At 40.1% G+C, this 21,265-nt stretch overlaps 2 protein-coding genes across 3 annotated transcripts; both read right to left on the bottom strand.

The window, feature by feature from the left end:
• Nucleotides 1-257: 257 nt before the first annotated feature.
• LOC121876840 (ribonuclease P protein subunit p25-like protein) lies at nt 258-8,041 on the bottom strand. Its single transcript, XM_042382288.1, has 5 exons — nt 7,633-8,041; nt 5,018-5,153; nt 4,298-4,426; nt 2,995-3,111; nt 258-1,632 (listed from the first exon to the last, which is right to left on the bottom strand). Coding segments are annotated over exons 1-5 (723 nt in total). The 5' UTR covers nt 7,634-8,041; the 3' UTR covers nt 258-1,292.
• Nucleotides 8,042-10,845: 2,804 nt separating this feature from the next.
• Nucleotides 10,846-20,976, bottom strand: LOC121876827 (solute carrier family 22 member 1-like). 2 transcript variants are annotated; one of them, XM_042382270.1, is made up of 14 exons: nt 20,893-20,976; nt 18,429-19,076; nt 17,847-17,937; nt 17,364-17,497; nt 17,179-17,255; nt 16,278-16,381; nt 15,758-15,912; nt 15,463-15,631; nt 14,647-14,791; nt 14,261-14,439; nt 13,305-13,462; nt 13,091-13,155; nt 12,590-12,709; nt 10,846-12,377 (listed from the first exon to the last, which is right to left on the bottom strand). In XM_042382270.1, the coding sequence occupies exons 2-14, from the start codon at nt 18,508-18,510 to the stop codon at nt 12,060-12,062; spliced, it is 1,797 nt and encodes a 598-aa protein (XP_042238204.1). In that variant the 5' UTR covers nt 18,511-19,076; nt 20,893-20,976; the 3' UTR covers nt 10,846-12,059. The 2 variants fall into 2 exon arrangements, with proteins under 2 accessions (XP_042238204.1, XP_042238203.1); XM_042382269.1 differs by lacking the exon at nt 20,893-20,976 and adding an exon at nt 20,519-20,589.
• Between the last annotated feature and the right edge of the window lie 289 nt (nt 20,977-21,265).

Here is a 21,265-nt window from a genome sequence, read left to right as displayed (position 1 = left end):
ATTAAACCAAGTGAGTAACGAATGTAAACAGCCTGACTACTGTAAACTAAATCCATAATTACTTGATTACAGGTATTTTAACCAGTTACCATATCTATCACCAGATGAAAGAAAAGACTCTGGAATACTTAATGCAGAGATAAAAAATGTTTTGTCATTCATATGCAGAAGGAAAGTTTCAGATACTGTACTGTATAGTTATTCAAGTAGTAAAGCAACGTAACTGTACACAAGTAACTGATAAAAATAAAGATATGAAAGAATAGACAACATTTATTACTTTTGCTTCATCTAGTCACATCCCAAATCATCACAATGTATTATTCTCACATTAAATAATTGACAGTCAGTATGAGTCACATTCACATCTTAAATATTTTAAACTGAAAAATTCAGTCCCAAGCAATACAGAACAACTCTACCTTTGTTTTCTTACCCTGATGCAACTTACCTGTACTAAATGTTCTCACAACCACTGGATATTAAAATGCACCAATAACACTTTAGGTCACACGGTTCATCTCTCATCCCAAACACTCCAATATTGTTCACTGTGTTACAATGTTCAATTCTGTCATAAAAAAAAAGCCTGTTACTACCTCCCTATGTTCAACACCTCCCTAGAACACTCATAACTTAAAATATTCATCAATGCTTTACAACATTTTATCACTGTCTCACAACGTTCACCACTGCCTCATAATACAGTACAGTATTCATCACTTTGAACATTTGTCACTGTCCTACAATGTCCACTGCCTTACAATATTATTTTCACCACTGTACTGTACATCATTTTTCACCATCTCAGAATATTCACTTTGTATATGATGACTTTTACACTGGCCCTGGTCTGTTATTTAATTTATATCTTCAAAATAAACGTCTAGTATAATGTCTTCACTCTGAGCATCATGGTCCTGTGTAATTTCCAGGATGTATATTTCATTCATTAGATAATCTTCCATGGCTCAGTTTTTTCACAATGAATAACAATAATCAGGGAGCCATTGCATGTAAGAATTAACTTGTATATTATCTTTTCTCATTTCCACCTGTTATAACTGTGGTATTATGATGACTAGTTCAGATTCTCATCCCAGCATATATACTACAACTTTTGCATCTTCCTCTTTCTCTCTCTCTTTGTATCAGTACTGCATAGTTAATGTTTTATATCTAAATGTTTCAAATAATAGGTTGACTGGCCACTATTCATCAATCTTCCCTGTCATCCTTCTTTCCCATTTACTATTCTGTTAAAAATTTCTGCAGTAGTTTTTTCTTTCTTTTTAGCTGTTTATTTCAGTAATTTCTCCTGATCCTCTTCCAAGTTTTCCTCTGCCACCACCACCGCCACCACTACTATCTGACCGCTTTCTAGCATCTGTTGCCATCCTGTGTCCTCCCTTTCCCCTGCCTCTTGTCCCTCGTCCCCCTCTCAGCGCCTCTCCCTCCTCTGGCATTCCTCTCTCACCATTTTCTCCTTTATATACTTGAGTCATGTTTTGGGTCTTGTGGTCTCTGGGAACATTCTTGTCTCCATACCTGCCTCTCGGTTCCTTACGTCGCCGCCGCTGCTGCACATCTGGCTTACAGAAGTCATCTCCCAGAGAGCCAGGTGCTTGATAGCTAAAAGATAAAGGATGGTTAAATATTCTGGAAAGTATTTTTTATCTATGCAGAATTATATGTAGCTTTATATATTTCATACAACATCTGTGCTAATTACGGTATTTCGATCTGAGTGACTGAAAATTGAGAAGATAGCATTTTAAACCATTTCTGCCTCCTAGAAAATCATTTGCAGTACAGCATAACAAGAAAACTTAAGTATTTGCAATGCTTTACCCCCAAATATCTAATAACTTCTCCAATTGTATTATAAGATTAATTAACCCCATAACTACACAGTGTGAATGTATCTTTGAATACTGTACTGAGATGCCGAGACTCGAAGCACAGATCATGGGTGGGTGAGTCACTGCAGGGGATCAGAGTGAGGTTGGGTAGTGGTGGAGGAATTCAAAGTACACGAGAAAAAAGTTGTCGCAAGTTTTGTAAGAAGATGAAACTGTTTTGTGAGCTGAGTAAATGACTTAATCACTGAAAAATGGATATGTGATAAATTATGCAACAGGAGGGTGTTAGATTATAATTTAAGCAAACATTGTATTTCCTGGCACCAAATATTGTACTGTAGTGACAATAATGGCAATAGTGTCATCATATGAAGTGTATTTTTTATCTTCACTTGACCTTTTCATAATATACTTTGATTTTTTACCTATTTTGTTAGAACTCATGCTTGTAAGGTTAGTGTGCCTTTTACATTAAATTAGGTACTGTACTGGTAAAACCCCCAAAATGGATTCTTATTGGATTTTAAAATACTGTACTTGGATACAATATGTGTCATTCATATATTAGCATACCCGTACTTATTTTGAATGACACAATATGCATCATTCATTCATACACTAGCATAAGTACAGGTATTCCGAATAATAGAACATGCATCATTCATTCATACATACACTAGTATACTATAGGTATTCTCAATGAATTATGCGTCAACGGTGCTCCAGTGTATTAAGTGTACCAGAACCACCAGTACGCAACGTGAAATCTGAGCACAGTGCGGTGAGCCGGTGAATAGCGATTACTGAGCAAAACTTTGACGTTCTACCATACACACACACACATGAAGGGAAACACTCAGCACACATGAAAAATTAACCACTCTAAGATAGAACTTATTTTTCCCATTTAATTGTTAAGACAATCATTTACAACCTGATGAACAGATTGACGGAAATATAAATAATGAGACACATGGATAAAGAAATAAACGCACACACACACACACACACGTTCACAGATAAATAGATAATAATCAGATAAGATATGAGATAGATAAACAGATCTGTGGATGAAGGGACTCATATATAAACACAGACATATTGATTGCCACACATAAAGTATTTGGCTCACCCTGAAAGAGAGGGATCCAGAGGCTGTTTAGAGAGGAGAATGACAACTGTTGGTACTTCCCTCGTGACTCTCAGACGGTCCAAACCTTCTAACTTGGGCTCCCAGTACTCTTCAACCCTGTAAAGAAGAGTAGCTACTGTATAGTAGTCTAAAGAGCCTCGAATCAAGACAAATGAGATTGATTAAAATAACCTTGGATGAAACAAGATACAGATACAGTATTAAGTAAACCAGAAATAAATGAGAGGCTTTAGATAGATAGACGAGAAACACCAGTTCTTCTTCAGTGAGTGTTGTGGTGACTGATGGATGAAGTACACACGCAGTGGTATCCTGATAATGTACTGTACGTGCGAGTGACTTACGTAAATGTTCTTCACAATGACCAGATTTTATTCCTACTGATTTTTAGATTCCTGTTTATTGCACGTCCTTTAATATAATAATCATAAAGTGTTCCAAAAATAAAAATAAAACGTATACTATCCAATACATACACCAAATAATAAAAAAAAAAAAAATAATGGAAATATGACTTTACACTTAAATAAAACAACAGAATACTGTATATAGATAAAGTACAATAAAATAACTGGCATAAAGCTCTTGGGAATGGAAACCCAAGACCATTAATTTAGTAATACACTGTATTAAAAACTTGAGTTTCTCACTAATACTGAATTGTGATACACGTAAGTCTTATTCTATATCACCGCCAACCGTATAAATGTATATCTGTCAATATATAATAATAATAATAATAATAATAATAATAATAATAATAATAACAATAATAATCATAATAAACTTACATGTGATTTAGACATAATGATATACATTCAATACATTTACAGGGCTGTACAGTACATAAATCAGGAGTTGTTTATTATTTTAACAACAGATGGGATGGTGCTATTCTTATAACTATCAGTGCAGGCTCTTATGGGCTGAATTTTGTTGTAGTGGCGGACTGCGCGAGGTGGGTGGGGGACTGCAGGTGGCGATGACGAGACATGTGTGTGTTAACTTTTGGGAGGACTTGTCTGACCAAACACTCCTTCTACTCACAGCCTCATTTGCACTCACACACAAAAATACGGATCACCCGAAGAATTTCCACCTCAGCTTACTTCACCTAAAGACTTTTATCGCCCTAGTCCTAATCTTAAAGTGAAATAAGCTGGGGTGGAGATTCTTCAGGTGATCCAAAAATAGTTTATCTAGGTCCATGTATAACCTCCCATCAAGAAAGGGAACTGTATACTGTATCTTATAAGAGAAGAGAACAGCTTATATCACTTACCTCTTATAAGCAAGTTGGGTTATCTGCTGGAGGTTTCTGTTGCGCCGCTTAATGACCTCCACACACGACACGGCCTTCACTGCTGCAGGCCCTGAGCCAATCCATAACTGCTGCTCCTCAGTTTTGAATCTGTTAGTCACCAAAAGCATGCATACAGTATATATATATATATATACTGTATTGGCATATAGCACTGTACAGTATAGTGTTTGACTCAATATATTGTACTGTATAGTACTGTACTTAGAATCAACAGTCACAAATATCATGATTCATATACAGTATACACTGAATATTCACTGACCCAAAGGAGGCAGATGAATAGACATAGAGACTGATGGAGTGACAGCTCCAGGTACAGTTGGATGGATGGATGGACAGAAGTGGGTGGATGACTGACTGATGAATAAATAACTGGATAAACTGACATATAGTTATGGATACTGATATATATAAAAAGAGTTTGAAAGATATGTATATAAATACAGGGATAAGGTTACTGTAAACTTTAAAATCTCCTGTGTTGATTACTAGACTTCAACGATTTTGCACAGTCAAGCTTTTTCCGGCTATAATGCAGTTACTGGAATCCTGACTAGAAAACACTTGACCCAGGGTGTGAGGACAACCACACACTTGACCCAGGGTGTGAGGACAACCACACACTTGACCCAGGGTGTGAGGACAACCACACACTTGACCCAGGGAGTGAGGACTTACTTGTTCAGAGCAACAGTCAGGATGTCCCTCATCTTGGTGTTGGGGTTGACCACCATCTTGGAAGTGTTGTCATGACAGCCCGGGACAGATACCTCCAGCTCCACCTCCACATTGTCACCCTTGCTATAGTTCTCCACTGTTGGGAGTGTAATGATGAGCATCTATATTGATGTACACATACATTATAAAATATGACATAAAATACTATATTGCATATATACTATATTCATTGCACGCACACACACACTGTACAATCTCTCGGAGCTACAATCTTTTGAAGACACTTGTTTCAGGTTGTAACTCAGAAAGAAGGAAGACGTGTGTTGTGGCTATGAAGTTTTGTGGTTTGGTTGTGTCTCTGTATGAGTGATGTCCCCACCCCTTCCATAATCACAATAAGTATACAGTATTACAGTTTATGCCAAAGAAACAAGTGCTCTCACCTATAATGATAATATGTCAAAGAAAAAAAAACTTTTGTTGATACATGTACCTGTACTGGAGGGGATAATAAAGTGCACAGTACAGTATATCAATGCTCAGTGGTGGGACTGTATCCAGGTCAAAGAAAACCATACGGCTACCAGACTCTGTTGTGTAGAAATCTATATTTATATTTGTTAATATCTGCTGGGTTTGTAATGAACAACAATATACAGTACTATACTGTACTGTACTGTACACTATATATTATTTACACCTAAAATCAGGTACAGTGAGATAAAGTTTTTTTAAACTGCCAGAGCACTGAACATCTGTAGGCAGGGACTTAGAGGGAACAAGCAACCATTTACCTGTACTTATTGTCCATTTTTTTGCAACTAACATTTTCAACTCCTAAAATAGTTCTGAATGACTTCTTTAAGGTGTCCTGGAATTTTACCTGTACAGTGCTAGACTGTATTTACAGTATATTTATACTTTACATATTTATGATCTCTAAAAGTATATACAGTACAGTACTGTACTGTAGTGTACAAACTCCCAGAACCAACAACCTTGGGACTATTGGGCGGCTGATTTCTGGATTTGTATGTTTTTGGGACAATACTGTACATACCTGTTTACTGGTGTGAAACTGGATGTGTTAATGTGTTAAGGCGATTTAAAAATGGGGAAAGAGCTACGGAAGCTGCTTCAGTAATAGGCATGATGTCTCGGAATTTGTCCTCATGTTTTCATTTTTTATTTGATTTTCTTAAAAAAATGTGAAAAGCTTTGTTCCAAGCAAATCTAAATATTTAACAATATTTCTGAAATTTTCATATCTTACCATTTATTTTTTTGCTTCATTAAACAACCTGTAAAGATTCAATTGAACAAAACTCAATGTGTAACATCATCCATGACCAACCTCAGCCTCACCCCGGTCCGACTAATTACCCAAATGTAGCTGCAATGTAGCTGCAATGAAGTCAAATAATAGTCTTACATGAATAAATCGGACTGCTAATCACTTCTCGACTAGTATTTGTTGTCACAAAGTCACAAAAAATTGGAAAACTTACTTTCATCTGAGTTAATAGATCGCATGCATGTACCGACGGAGCGAGGAATTACCCAAATGTAGCCGCAATGAAGTCAAATGATGGTCGTACAAGCGTAATTCGGGCTGTGAATCACTTCTCGATTATTATTTGGTGTCATAAAGTCACAAAAAATTGGTAAACTTAATTTAATCTGGGTTGTGTTGTGTTAGGTTAGATTAGGTTAGGTTAGGTACATGCACTTGATCTATTAACTCAGATTAAATTAAGTTTACCAATTTTTTGTGACTTCGTGACACCAAATACTAGTCGAGGTTAGGTTAGGTTAGGTTAGGTTCGGTACATGCACTCGATCTATTAACTCAAATTAAATTACGTTTTCCAATTTTTTTTTTACTTTGTGACACCAAATACTAGTCGAGAAGTGATTGGTAACCCGATTTATTCATGTAGGACCGTTATTTGACTTCATTGCGGCTACATTTGGGTACATTTGGGTAATTAGTCGGACCCGCCTCACCCAGCTAGCCTCACTAAGACCATCATTCATCTCATCTAAGTGCATTTTACTCTTTTTAACATTAATGTAATTATTAAATAAAGTTTTGTGTTTAAAGTGATGGACTCTACCACCCATCATCATTTTAAGGCCATTCTCCTTACATGCTTAGGTTGGATAGGATTGGTTTGGTTCACTTTAAATTGTTTGGAGTTTCTAGTGGAATTGATCACCAAGGTCCAGGAATATTCGTTCATAAAATTAATCAACCCAACCAACCTAAAATAACAGTTACCATCTATTAACCTCCACAAAAAACATTCCTGTCTATAAGAGGAACCATCAACCCATGAGGACATACATTCATAAAACGTATATGTATTATAAAACATTGTCCTAGTTCAGGTGTGTAATAATGGATGTAACCAAATACCAACCAGAATACAAATGCAAATACTCCACCTGATTTGTCTTCATACAGATGAGAAATAAGTTTTTTCTCAAGGTATTTTTTCATTATCTTATTAATCCAGACATTTGTCCTTAACTATTACTACCTTATGTGTATACAGTTTTCATAGTGTCATAACGACGTACAATTGTCACTAAATGGTTTATCAAGTACTTACTGTCAGTGAGACTTAAAGCCAGGCAGCTGTCCTCTCATCTCTTCAATACCAACGTCTTATGTTATGTTCCTATCGTCACCGTCTATAGTTGCTGACTTTACATGATGTCGTCCTCCCTACCGCCTCATCTCCCGCTTAAAGAGAGGCAATACAGGTAAATTTGGCTATTTTTATTCTTTTAAGAAGAAAAATCAGCTAAACTTGTCCCAAAACTATCATCTAACACAAAATGCTCAAAGTTTGAATATCCCTGTTCAAGGAAAGACAACGCAAATGTATTAAAATGTTTCTAGTCAAAATAAACATTACAAATAGTATGTATTGTATTTATTAAACACTAAACCCCTGAGATAAGAGAGCGAGAAAATATTAATATTTTCTAACAAAACACCAATGGCAGGAACTCTCTTATATACACTATCCCTTTGAAATGAAAATATCAATTTGTAAATAAAAACATTACAATATATAATCTTTTCTTATGGCAGACAAACAATAAGATTTTTATTAAAACCAGGAGCGAACTCGTAACAATGGTTTTAAATTAGATAAATTTAGATTTAGGCGGGAAATAGGTCAACACTGGTATAGAAACAGAGTAGTGGATGAATGGAACAAGTTACCAAATATCATCATTAACTCGAATACGCTGGATAGCTTCAAACATAGGTTGGATGCTTATATGAGCAATAGGGGTTGGGTATAAACGGGACTGCCCAGTATGGGTCAATAGGCTTGCTGCAGTTTCCGCCATTCTTATGTTCTTATGTAATAGCCATAAACTGGTTCTCTTTTTCAGGACCCACATCGGGGCCTGGGGCGAAAATCTAATAATAATAATAATAATAATAGTAAATAAAATAAAAATTATAATAAATAAAATAATAATAATAAAGAGACAAATAAATAAAAATGAAAAAATGCCAAGAGTGAGAAACCATTGTAGTGGATACTCCCCTACAAGTACAACTGCCGAATTCCGATTGGTCACCTGCCGTCCTCTCACCAGCCAACCAGCGACGAGTTCCACAAATCAGCCCTCGCGTTTGAACTGCGCGGTGATTGGTCAGTTGCCGCCTTCATCTTAGCCAATCAGCAGCATTTCTCATCTTTGCATTTCGATTTTTGATCCGGCAGAATGATATAAATACCCCACATATAAATACCCCTCTACATCACGCTTGTAACCATGCTGCCTTCCCAGCACCAAGCTGCACTGTACATCCAATACAACATGTATACAGAGAGCACATTGTGAGTTTCCTTTCTCCATCCCATCCTGAGTGTGAACCAAACAATCTCATACCCCACAAATGGTGACCCCCGGAGATTCGCACTCACACAGGATGGAGGAGAAACAGATCACTCTCCCAGTCTCCAAGCAACATGGAAGACTGGCTTATCCACACAGGAGCAGCTCTCATCGGCTCTACAGCTACTGTCTCTACACCTCAGGTTAGACACCCTAGAGCAGCTCTACGACTCTAAGCAGACAGCCGCTCCTCTTCCTGCCCCAAGCACCACGTCCTACCGACCCCAACACACCCGTCCTGCCTCAGACGCCGCCCCGGCCCAGCAGTACCCCCTGCCGCTCCTCCTGACGCAGCCCCTGCTCCTGACCCAGGCCCACACACCCTAGCAGGCGCATCTGACGACTCTGTACCTGCCGTGAGGGAAGCACAACATTCATCGCCTCCACAACCCTTTTTCTCCCTCTCTACTCCCACAGATATTGTGTATCTAGACAGTTGTCTCCTCTAGCGACCGGCTCATCCACGCCATCGCCGTTGTCTCACATGTGGCATGCACCGCCCGTTCTGCCTCACATGTGCCATGCAACCCTGCAGACAACAAGTCTCCTACACCGCCTGGAGGGAAGGGGGAGTATTGTAGTGGATTCCTCCCCTACAAACGCTTGTCGCCGAGTAGCCGACCCAGCGAATTCCCCAGTGTACAGTATGCCCAGTGGTCTCGGTCAACCAGCGCCGGCTTGCATGACGGAGGTTAACTATGAAGCCACGCCTACCTCCGCTATATAAGACCTGACCTCGTGGCGTGCTCGCTCTTTCTACCTACACCAACCAGCAAGCAACACCTCCTCCTCCTCCTGCCTGGCGGTCCTCGCTTCCGCCGGCGAGCATGGCGACCCACAAGCTGGTCCTCCTCTGAGCACCCTCACCAACCAGCTCCCTCTACATCACGCTTGTAACCACGCTGCCACTTCCCAGCACCAAGCTGCATTGTACATCCAATACAATATGTATACAGAGAGCACATTGTGAGTTTCCTTTCTCCATCCCATCCTGAGTGTGAACAAAACCACCCGTACCCCACAAGCCCACCTACTGTTAACCTCCTCCTCTATTTCCCACTTCTGAACTTTACCTTGTACTGTACCCTTCCTGCACCCTCAGAGCTAATGCTCTCTTCTCTCCGTATCACCGACCGACCGAAGGTGAGACAACACCACGCTCTTAAACAGAGAAGACTCTCTTCTAAAGAAGCTCCTCCACAGCAACTCCTCTACCAAGCAGCAACTTCCCAGCACCAAACTGTACGTATGTACAGTATGTGAGCCCAACAAAGAAATTAGACAACTGGCCACATACACTACGCTACACCATATACAGTATGTTTTGTTGTCAACACAAGAGAAACAGTTGAGACCCCGTAATTGTGTGTAAATGAGGCAGAAAGACAGATCAGGCAACATTTGACTTGGTCACAATTTTTGTGATGCCATATGGCACCAGTGACTACCAAAGACAACACATTATGCTTCCGATATCGTCCCAGGCGGTAGTACCTCCCTGTTAATAGATAGGTTAAGTTACATAAAGTCAGATTAGGTTCAGGTTAGATTAAGAGCTGGTCAGGTTCATGTAATTTGTTTTAATAAAGAATTAAAAAAAAAATCTTGTCCCAATCACAGTGGCAATGGTCGTCTTATAGTTTACCCCCCCCTCCTTCTTCGAGTCATCCTAAATATAAACTGTGTATGTAAAAACGGGTACAGTACTCACACATCAAATACAAATAATCACAGACAGAAGTCATGTCAATATTTATTAGAAATAATAGTGTACCTTAAAATAACGATGTACAGTTTTAGAAAAAATTCCGTGGACATATTTGGCAATATCTGTGATCATCTACTTGAGGGCTATGTAGGTATGCGTTTGTCAGGTTGTCCTTAATATCCAAACTAACTTGGAGATATATACACATTTATAAACATTCAGAACAATATACAGTATATAATAAGCTTAACCAAATTACAGAGAGAATGTATATTACTGATTCATTAAAAATTGTCTGTTTATTGTAGTGGTTTGACATAGTGAACAGTGACAATAATCCTGGTAGGTGAAAAACACAAAAGCAAAAACTAACGCGTTATCCAAAGTGTGGTGTACTGTCAGGGCTCGTCTCTCTGCCACAGTACATACAATATAATAATTTCACTGAAAAAATGTATAAACGATGAATATCCGGCTGAACACTTAAGTTATTATTAATACGTTGTCATTTAATAATTCCCATATAAATTTGTAGTAGAAAACTGTAAAAAAACCCTGCCTTTGTAATATAAAAAATACTTAACTGAATATATACAATATATGTTTGACATTTCATGGACCCCGTCAAGGATTTTTTTTTAAAGTACAGTAGATTTTTTTATATAATTAAATCCAGTCAAATTATTCTACCAAGAACAATAACTCATGATATAGATCTATAGTTCACCTTTTAAGCTTTGATGCAAACATGAGTAACAAATAACCACAACGACTATACTGAGGCTAAACTGGAGTACTGTTTTGCCTCCCACCCACTCAGCCGCCCACCTCCATCTTCCGATATTGAGGAGAAAATTTTTAACGTGTGAATATTTACGTATCAAGACTCTCAAGTCCAGATTCTTAAAGATTTATACAGTGAAAATTCCTCATACGTAAAGATATAAGAATGGGACTAAACGGTCGATCACAAGACAAAATAAAAAAAGTACTATCGCCCAAAACAACATCACAATTTCACATCTTACTTAGACATGTTCACTTAGCACCAGTTATAGGGAACAGGATTAACATACAGACACACCTACTGTTGCATAATGCTTCTACTGTTACTTGGCACTTCTACTGTTGCTTGACACTTGTACTGTTGTTTGGCACTTCTACTGTTACTTGACATATCTATTGTTACTTGACATATCTATTGTTATTTGACATATCTATTGTTACTTGACATATCTATTGTTACTTGACACTTATACTGTTGACTGACACGTTTACTGTTGTTTGATATATTTACTGTTACATAACACTTCTACTGTTACTTGACACTTCTAATGTTATATGACACTTCTACTGTTAATTGACATTGCTGTTACTTAACGTATACCTTCTAGCTCTCCAGTCATTTCACACACTAGATGCCTCCCTACACTCCTCTTCCCTTTCTTGCTGCTCCTCCGCTGCCACCACCTCCATCGCCTCCTCTCCATTTCCACCCTCTTCCATCTTGCCATTCCTTCCGTTGCATGACATTAGCATCGTTGGCAAAGACCACCCCTGATTCGTGCCCCGCTGCTGTCTCCTCCGCCAGGCTCTCCCGTCAACATCCTGCACAGTTTCACAGAGATTAAGTCCTCTAGTCTCTGGCAGGAGGTGAACGAGCAACCCCGCCACCACTCCACACACCCCGAAGATGCAGTTAGGGAGCCACCATACTAAGTGTGCCTGAAGGGAGAACGAGAGAAAGTTATTGTAATCTGAGGGTAGAAATTGTGTGATAAATCTGAAGGTAGAACATGGGGATAATCTAATGCCCTTAATCTAAATTGGTGTCACCTGAAGATTAGGCACCCCGACCTTATTTCACCTGTACCATAACACCCCACAGCCCGGTACCAATTACCACTCAGCCACTGTCCACCCCTTTAACCTCTTACCAGGATTTCTGTGATGAACGGGGTGACGAAGTAGCCGAGGTGGGCAGCCAGGGAGCAGGAGCAACACCCACGCGACCTCACCACCGTCGGGTAGAGCTCTGATGCCCACACGAAGCTCACCTGTAGAAGGGTTGGTGGAGGATGGTATTAATTTCTAAGTCGTATTATTATTACCCTACCCAGCAGTATAGAGATATTATGTACTGTGTGGTGTGTGTGTCTGGGTTTTTTTTTGTGCGTGTGTTCTCCTGAAGATTCATTTATGTATATACGGTTTACACGTAAGCATATACCTGTGTGTGCATCTGTATATGGGAGTAAAAATTGAGGTGCCATAACTGAAGTTCCATTAGGGTGACTTAATGAATACAATACATCGCATACTAAGACTTTACTCTGGTACCCCCAGGAGGTAGAGAGGTCGGCACTGCACTTGACAATCTAGAACTCTCAAAGTGTAAAGTCATTGTACCCATTACCAGCTGTCTATCTGTCACTCACCATGAAACAAGTACTGATCATCTCCATTGCCACCATCACCAGTACCCATCGCAGCCACCACAAGTCTGTAAACAACAACAATACATAAATACTAAATAATTAAACAAAATATATATGCAATTATTCGGTGATATTATTTATTTTATTTATTTATGTGTTTATTAATCTACCTATGAAATCTATCAATGCAGGTGTTTTCTCAATGATGACTCACCTTGCGGCACAAAGATGACGGCAGCACTAGACACCCCGGCAGTGATGAAACCAGCAGACATAGTAGGCACTCGGCTGAACCTATCGGAGAAGATTCCCCCGACGATTGTGGGCGCCAATTCCATTAACCCCGTCAGGCACAAGTAGATGAAAGGATTGCTGCCCAACACGTAAAGGAGAAAAGAAGGTAGATGGGTTTATATTATTGATCAAAGTCCCTGTTATTAGCTAAGGTAACTAACTAAGTACAAGGTGTCTCATAGGTCACACATCATATTGTACAGGGTGTCTCATAGGTCACACATCATATTGTACAGGGTGTCTCATAGGTCACACATCATATTGTACAGGGTGTCTCATAGGTTACAGACCATATTGTACAGGGTGTCTCATAGGTGTCTCATAGGTCACACATCATATTGTACAGGGTGTCTCATAGGTCACACATCATATTGTACAGGGTGTCTCATAGGTCACACATCATATTGTACAGGGTGTCTCATAGGTTACAGACCATAGGCAAATTAGTATCCTTTTCATATATATTTTTTTCTCTCGGCTTAATTAAGGAGTCATAACAGGGAGAAAAATTATTGTACTATCGCGTCTGTCATAGGGAAGGGGGGGTGAGCGTTAGGTAGTATTGAGTATCGCGTGCTGGGGGGAGGGGAGACTTGTTTACAATATTGAATCATTCCAGGATAATTGGTTCATATAGGTCAGACCATTTCTCTCTCTGTCTCTCTTTCTCTCAATGTTACATGTACTCTCTTTCTCTCTTCCACGCACTCTCTCTCTCTCTCTATCTTCCATTCATCCTCTATCCATACACTCTCACTTGCCTATTTATCTTATAGTCTCACACTCAATCCACAAACCCACTCATTCCCCCTCTCTATCTATACCTTACAGTCTCACACCCAACCCTCTAACCCACTCCCACTCATTCCCCCTCACCTGCCGAAGTTGTTGACGTTGAGTGGTATGCCAAGATAGATAACCCCCATCAGGAACCACATGATGGGGGTGACTAAGGATATAACCCTCATGGCTGGTGTCCTGAAGAAGATACTCAGGGAGGACTGGTTGGTGACACCGTCCTCTCCCTCTTCTGACTCCTCCAGTTCACGGTGTTCCTGTGTGTGTCAAAATTTTGTTTTGAGTTACTTCTTCAGCTTGGATTTTGTATTCAAGCTGTTGTTTAGTTACCTATTCAGCTTGTAGGTACTGTATATCGGCAGTGAAGGTATATAAACAATGTACAGGTATACATTGATAGTAAACAGTAAGACCAAGACTGATCAATAAAGCCATCAGTAGGAAGGTGTTTATATCCGACTTACCATATAGATATTCTCCATGAGAGAGGAGAGCTCAGAGGAGGAAGGTATGGTGGTATGGTTGAGGGTGGCTGCATGCTTCAACACATTCGCCGCCTTCTCAAAGTGCCCCTGCTGAATCAACCATCTGGGCGACTCATCCAAGAACCTGTTGTGTTTTATAGATTGGTTAATTGGTTGATTTCATTGGGAATACATGACACGTACAGTCGCATGCATTTATACCTGGTACAGTGACTGGCACGTTTTGTGAGATGTGGCCAATGTCTGGCTACTATTGCGAGGTTCCTTTGGGTCATTCCAGGAGTTGAAATACGATATAAACAAATACACCATTGCCACATCTCACAAAACGTGACAATATGACACAAAGGACGAATGATTTGGACAACCGTACCGAGACACAGGAGTCGCAGTGTTCATTTGGAAACTCATAGGATCCCTCCGTAAAGATACATTTTAGGAGCGAGTGTACAGTTTCAGACACCAAATTCCTCAAAGACTTGGCAATATGTGGCATCTACTTCTGGGACATATATATGATTGGTTTATATCAGATAATAACACTTCTCTCCACTACATATTATATCGGAACCACAGAATGAAAAAAGAAAGAACATCCGTTAATGCAAAGAAAAATCTGAGAAAATACCTTAAAACTTCAATCCTCTTCACATAATAATGAATAATTTGTCTTTCATTTTTATTATCAATCACGTTGGGGATAATAATAATAATATGGTAGGGGGGGGGGAGGTGGTAAGGAAAGGGAGAAGAGTTAGGGAAAGGGAGGGAGGAAGAGGAGGGCAATATACTCACCTACTGACGGGTAAGAGAGCGAAAGCAAACACAGAAGACACCAGATGCAAGATACGCCAAGATCTCAGCAGGTATCCCATGGCAGCGTAGATCATCACAGCCACACTATAGGGGGCACACAGCAGCAGTCCCACCAGCGTTCTCTTGCTGGCTGGCGTTATCTCCATCACTGTGGTGGAGAGTGAGGGAGAGAATGAAGGGAGACTGAAGAGTTATTGAGGAAGAGAGAGAGGCATTGTAACAACAGCCTTAATTAATGACTTTACTTACATACACACAAACTCAATATACAGACCCAAGTTATAACAGGGATAGATGATGGCAGAGAGAGCGAGACCCTGAATCAGCCTGGCCACGAGCACCAATGAGAGGTAAGGAGACACGCCCACCACCACCACCACTATCATCACCACCACAGAACCCCAGCGAGTTGTAGCGCGGCGACCCAGTCTGTGAAGGTGAGGGAGAGAGGTGTGAGAGTGTTTTAGATCCTGTGGGAGAGGTGTGAGAGTGTATTAGATCCTGTGGGAGAGGTGTGAGAGTGTTTTAGATCCTGTGGGAGAGGTGTGAGAGTGTTTTAGATCCTGTGAGAGAGGAGGTGTGAGAGTGTATTAGATCCTGTGGGAGAGGTGTGAGAGTGTTTTAGATCCTGTGGGAGAGGTGTGAGAGTGTTTTAGATCCTGTGAGAGAGGTGTGAGAGTGTTTTAGATCCTGTGAGAGAGGTGTGAGAGTGTTTTAGATCCTGTGGGAGAGGTGTGAGAGTGTTTTAGATCCTGTGAGAGAGGTGTGAGAGCATTCTAGAGATTGTCACTCACCTGTCGCTAATGGCTCCGCCCACCACGTCGCCCAACATACAACCCCCGCTCACCAACATCTGGTAGAGGGGCACAAGCCACGCCCACCGACACACCAAACTCCACTGTGGGGGGAGGATGGTAGTGATGATGGTGGTATTATTATTATTATTATTATTGACTCAAACGTCTGGTGTAGATAAGTTGTCTTTATACAGTATATAAAAGAAAAACTGCTATAACTTGAATATTAGATAACCTAGTTTATATCAACTGGAGATTTTTTTTAACACTATAAGGTTATTTATTTTCAGGTAATCCAAATATTAAGTTGATGTATGGACAAAAAAGACGACAGTACACCATAATAATAATCAGAACGGATATATAACGTGGGTGATCTAATAAAAGAAAGAAAACGTTCACCATAATTCATAGAAAACTTTATTCTTGGAGGGGTACCTAAAGTAATACGTTAAAACTATCTTGTGGACGTCGGATGTTAAGGCCAAGTTATATGAGAGGGAGAAATAAGGTGGTTGTGAGAGGGAGAGAGAGGGTGGTTGTGAGAGGGAGGAAGGTGACAGTAAGAGGTGAGAGGGAGAGGAGGGTGGTTGTGAGAGGGAGAGAGAGGGAGGAAGATGACAGTAAGAGGTGAGAGGGAGAGGAGGGTGGTTGTGAGAGGGAGAGAGAGGGAGGAAGGTGACAGTAAGAGGTGAGAGGGAGAGGAGGGTGGTTGAGAGGGAGAGTGGGGAGGAAGGTGACAGTAAGAGGTGAGAGGGAGAGGAGGTGGTTGTGAGAGGGAGAGAGGGAGGAAGGTGACAGTAAGAGGTGAGAGGGAGAGGAGGGTGGTTGTGAGAGGGAGAGAGAGGGAGGAAGGTGACAGTAAGAGGTGAGAGGGCAGTTATTACGTGATACCAACCTCGCTGGTGACGGTGGAGGTGAAGTCTGAGGTGTCATATTCCCACTCCATACAAGGCTCGACCTCAATCACCACATCTGTCAACAAACATTCCATCAACTCGCCACATAAACACGTACAAGGTAAACACAGGCGAGAGAACACAGAAATTGCCACACGGACTAAAACAATGCAGATATTAATACCTTGTTCGACCATTTTGCTGCTCTTGAAGGAAGCGTTTGAGAGAGTATCACGCTTCACCATGTCAACCACCAAGATGGAACCGTTGTTATATGACGTATAGAAACAGCCGTTGTCGTAGGACTGCGGGTCAGACCTGCCCACCACCGGGAGAGACAAGTGACAGTCTATTATTTGGCAAAGTGAGTACGAACATTTTTCTGGGCACAACAGGTTATATCTACACCGCGAAGATGCCGGAAAACCAGCTTTTTAAAGTGAGACATAGTATGAGAATGGAAACAGAAAAAGGTAGAGCATTCCACAGTTTGTCTGTGTGAGGAAAGAAGTTTGGTTAAGTTAGTTTAAGTTTAGTTACAGAAAATCGGGTTTGGTTAAGTCTGATGAGGTTGAGTTAGAGAATATCATATGAATAATTTGACACTGATCCAGAGAGAGAGAGAGAGAGAGAGAGAGAGAGAGAGAGAGAGAGAGACTGTACTTACAAGTTCTTGGTGTGGGAGGGGCGACAGCGATAAGGCACAGCACTATTGGTCAAAGTTGATCCAATCAGAGCGGGGGCTAGGGCGGAAGGACCTTAAAATAAAAAGAATTTAATCAACAGTAATCAACGAATATTTCTACTTTAGGACAAAACAAAGAAAGAAATAGTGAGTGGGAGATAATGAGAGAGTGGTGGTGATGTAGGAGGGTGCAGGCGGACGTGTTGATTAAAAACAATATAAATACACGCTTCCTCTCTATTACTTCCACTTGTCATAATAACATCTCGTTAAATAGGTGACAGTGACTCAAGTCTCGGTGTTGTTCCTCCAGGCTGCAACTTGTGATACAGACTAATCTACACCACCATGTCTTCAGTGGTCGGCAGCAGTACTGTACCTACAACAGTATCCAGAACAACGTGACTAAAATGGTTCAGTATAAATGTAACCTACAATCACATTACACGGTAGAAGTACCCATTTAGTGACGCATATTACTTAAAAATAATAATAATATTAAGCAATGTAATTAAATATATGAGACAACTCCATTAGTAAGACAGTAACAAGAAGTGCACTTACCCAATACAGCTGCCAGTATGTGTATGAGCTGCCAACGACCAAATCCAATATTTTCAATTACTTTTTCTATATCGTCTGCCATGATGGCGTATGATTCACTAAACTATTTTATGTGTGATGGTGATTACTTGTAAATGACGATGTATGATATTTATGCTCTATGTAAAAGTTATTTGGTTTCTCTATAGCACCACAGTAATGTATTTCACTAACATGCCGTTGTATGATGCTGTGTATATCGTATACTTTAGCGTTATTTTTTATTTTTTATTTATATTTTCCTCTTCGCACTGACGGGCTCGTTGGCCGTAGGCTCACGTTTCTTTTACGAACTGTTGACAAGTACTGGCTCTTGAATGTATCTGAACCTGCTCCAGTCCACTGGTGGCCAAGTCTGGTATTGAAACAGCTCACACTCGGTACCGTCACAACACTTGCTGACAGATTGTTCCAAGAGCTGTGACCCCTTGTGGGATGGGCGACCGCCAGCTCTAGGTATGAACACTCGACTGAGTAGTGACCTCTGAGATGTTTATACCTGTATACTTCAGTTAGGTCACCTCTTGTCCGTCTGGATTTTCACTTTAGCTAACTGTCTGAGATGGTTCACACGGTCTTGACTAGGCTGCGTGGACTGTCACTGATGATCTGAAATCGACAGAAGGAATAATTGGTAGGGTAACAGTGAAGAATGAATGTATATCTGACACTTCACTACATAACTCCTTGAAGACATCTCAAAACCAGACGGACAAGAAAAGTACTAAGACATGATTAATTAGGTTAAGTTATGTTAGATTAAATTAAGCTAGATAAGGTTAAGTTAGTTTAGGTTAGACTCAGGTTAGTCAAGACAGGTCAGGTTAGGTGAGATGTAGACACTTAACGTTAATACAGAATTGCTCGCTTAAACTACGATAAATATCATCTGAATGGCGTCAAAATTCCCGTGAGTATAGTGCATCTCGGTAAGTCCTGTTATTACTAATACAGTATGAATAAAAATCTATCCGACAAAGCATTAAATATTTACACTAAAATTAATACTTATTTCGGATTTGCTATTGAATGCTCCCATGTTGAATTTTCTTTTGCAAAAATACGGAAATAATGTTTAAAATGGTAACATAATAACTCTTATGACTCTACCTTAACTAGATATCTTATTTACTTAATGGTCACTCACTATGGGTGGCCATGTTGACAGAAGGAATCCAGTGACCTGTGTAGGATCCTTCCATTATTCTTGATAATCTTGTCAAGGGCTATTTTGAAGCTCAGTACTGATCGTAATTTCATAGCTTGAACTGGTAGACAATTCCAGTGGTTGACCAGCCTCTGTGTGAAGAAGTATTTCCTGATGTTCGTTCTGTATGATAACTTGGTGAGCTTGTAGTTATGTCCCCTCGTGTTGGTGGTGCGTGGCGTCACAACAAATGGTCCGGGTTCAGTGAGATCTGCCCCATTGTGCCTTGTCTGAAGGGTTGTTAGTCCTATGGCCCTCAGTCTACGTGGATAATCTAGATGACATAGTTCAGGAATCATCTTAGTCTCTCTTTGTTGCGCCTTTTCTAGGGATGTTGGATCGTTCTGGAGGCAGGGTTTTCATGCCTGTATACAGTAATCCAGACTGGGATGTACCACGTGAGATCTGTACAGTTGAAGGAGCATTTTCCTGTCTTTGTATTCGAAGGTAAGATTTATAATTGCCAAATCTCGGTTGGCTTTCCTCATTGTTGTCCCCACTTGTTGCTCAGCCTCCAGTGACCGATCTATCACTACGCCAAGATCTTTCTTAACAACAGTATCCAGGAAAGTGTTATTAACAGAATAGTTGTGATTAGGGTTGTTCCATCCTATGTGTGGGGTCTTGCATTTCGTAATGTTAAAGAGTGTTTGTCATTTTCGACCACTTAACACCAGTTAGCAGAGAAAATTGCACAGAATACCCACCACAACTAGATACGCTCACATAACACCAGTTAGACATTATCAAGCAATCTGGATTCAAAAAGGATAGTGAGAATATCCCACGTAATTTATAACCGAAAAAACACGACCAGTAATAACATTATAACGTCAATACTAACACCTTATGAATCCGGAACCTGAGTCTTGGTGAGGTCGAGTCCGGGAGAGTAAAGTGATATAATCGATAGATGGCTCTGGTCTGCCCTGCTGTTTCCACGTTGAACGACCCCACTGTGGCTCATGTCACACTCGTCCCAACATACACATACAGTAGTGCCATTGCTTATTTTTACAGTAACATTGTTTATTTCAAACTCATGGTGACTGAATTTGACTAACACACAATGACATTTCACAAGTAATATTTATCACTCTTATGGCAGGATGGATATTCCAACAGCTCTGGTTCCGGAGTTTAATCAGTAGTAACTCTTTAATTATAAAACAGTTTACTTACCTCAACTTATGTATATTGTATATTATAAACACCCACCTATCATCACAGTAACATGTCTACCCCCAGCAGTGTCTGGCTGCCAACTGGTGGTGTTTCTCTCAACCAACCACTCCCTGAGCCGGGACTCCTACATTCCACAGTAGTTTACGTAACACTTCGTTCATTATAGCCATCCCCTCATCACTCCACCAGATCAACTTCTTTAAGCATTAATTTGTTATGCCATGTCATAAGAAATTATTTTAAATAAATGTTACAAAATGGATATTGATCGTACATTTGGCAGGGAGTTAACTTGGCACCAACTTGCAAGCCAGCATCACAAGCAGAGAGAGAGAGAGATTAACAGGTAGATAGATAAAGAGAGATTCAGTAAAATCGTCATAAAAGTTCACATTGGTTCAGTGTA

The sequence above is a fragment of the Homarus americanus genome, unplaced genomic scaffold, assembly GCF_018991925.1.
Source record: "Homarus americanus isolate GMGI-L3 unplaced genomic scaffold, GMGI_Hamer_2.0 scaffold50281, whole genome shotgun sequence".
Taxonomy (NCBI): domain Eukaryota; kingdom Metazoa; phylum Arthropoda; class Malacostraca; order Decapoda; family Nephropidae; genus Homarus; species Homarus americanus.
Note: the sequence above shows the minus strand (reverse complement) of the source record. Positions and strands in the feature narration are given on the sequence as shown.

Coding starts and splice junctions, on each gene's coding strand:
- LOC121876827 (XM_042382270.1), bottom strand. CDS start 18,510: ATGGCAGACGATATAGAAAAAGTAATTGAAAATATTGGATTTGGTCGT. Junction 14,440..14,646: donor TCATGGAGAATATCTATATG/GTAAGTCGGATA, acceptor TGACACACACAG/GAACACCGTGAACTGGAGGA. Junction 13,463..14,260: donor AACGTCAACAACTTCGGCAG/GTGAGGGGGAAT, acceptor CGTGTTGGGCAG/CAATCCTTTCATCTACTTGT.
- LOC121876840 (XM_042382288.1), bottom strand. Junction 3,112..4,297: donor ACCCAACTTGCTTATAAGAG/GTAAGTGATATA, acceptor TCTTCTTTACAG/GGTTGAAGAGTACTGGGAGC. Junction 1,633..2,994: donor CTGGATCCCTCTCTTTCAGG/GTGAGCCAAATA, acceptor TTTATCTTTTAG/CTATCAAGCACCTGGCTCTC.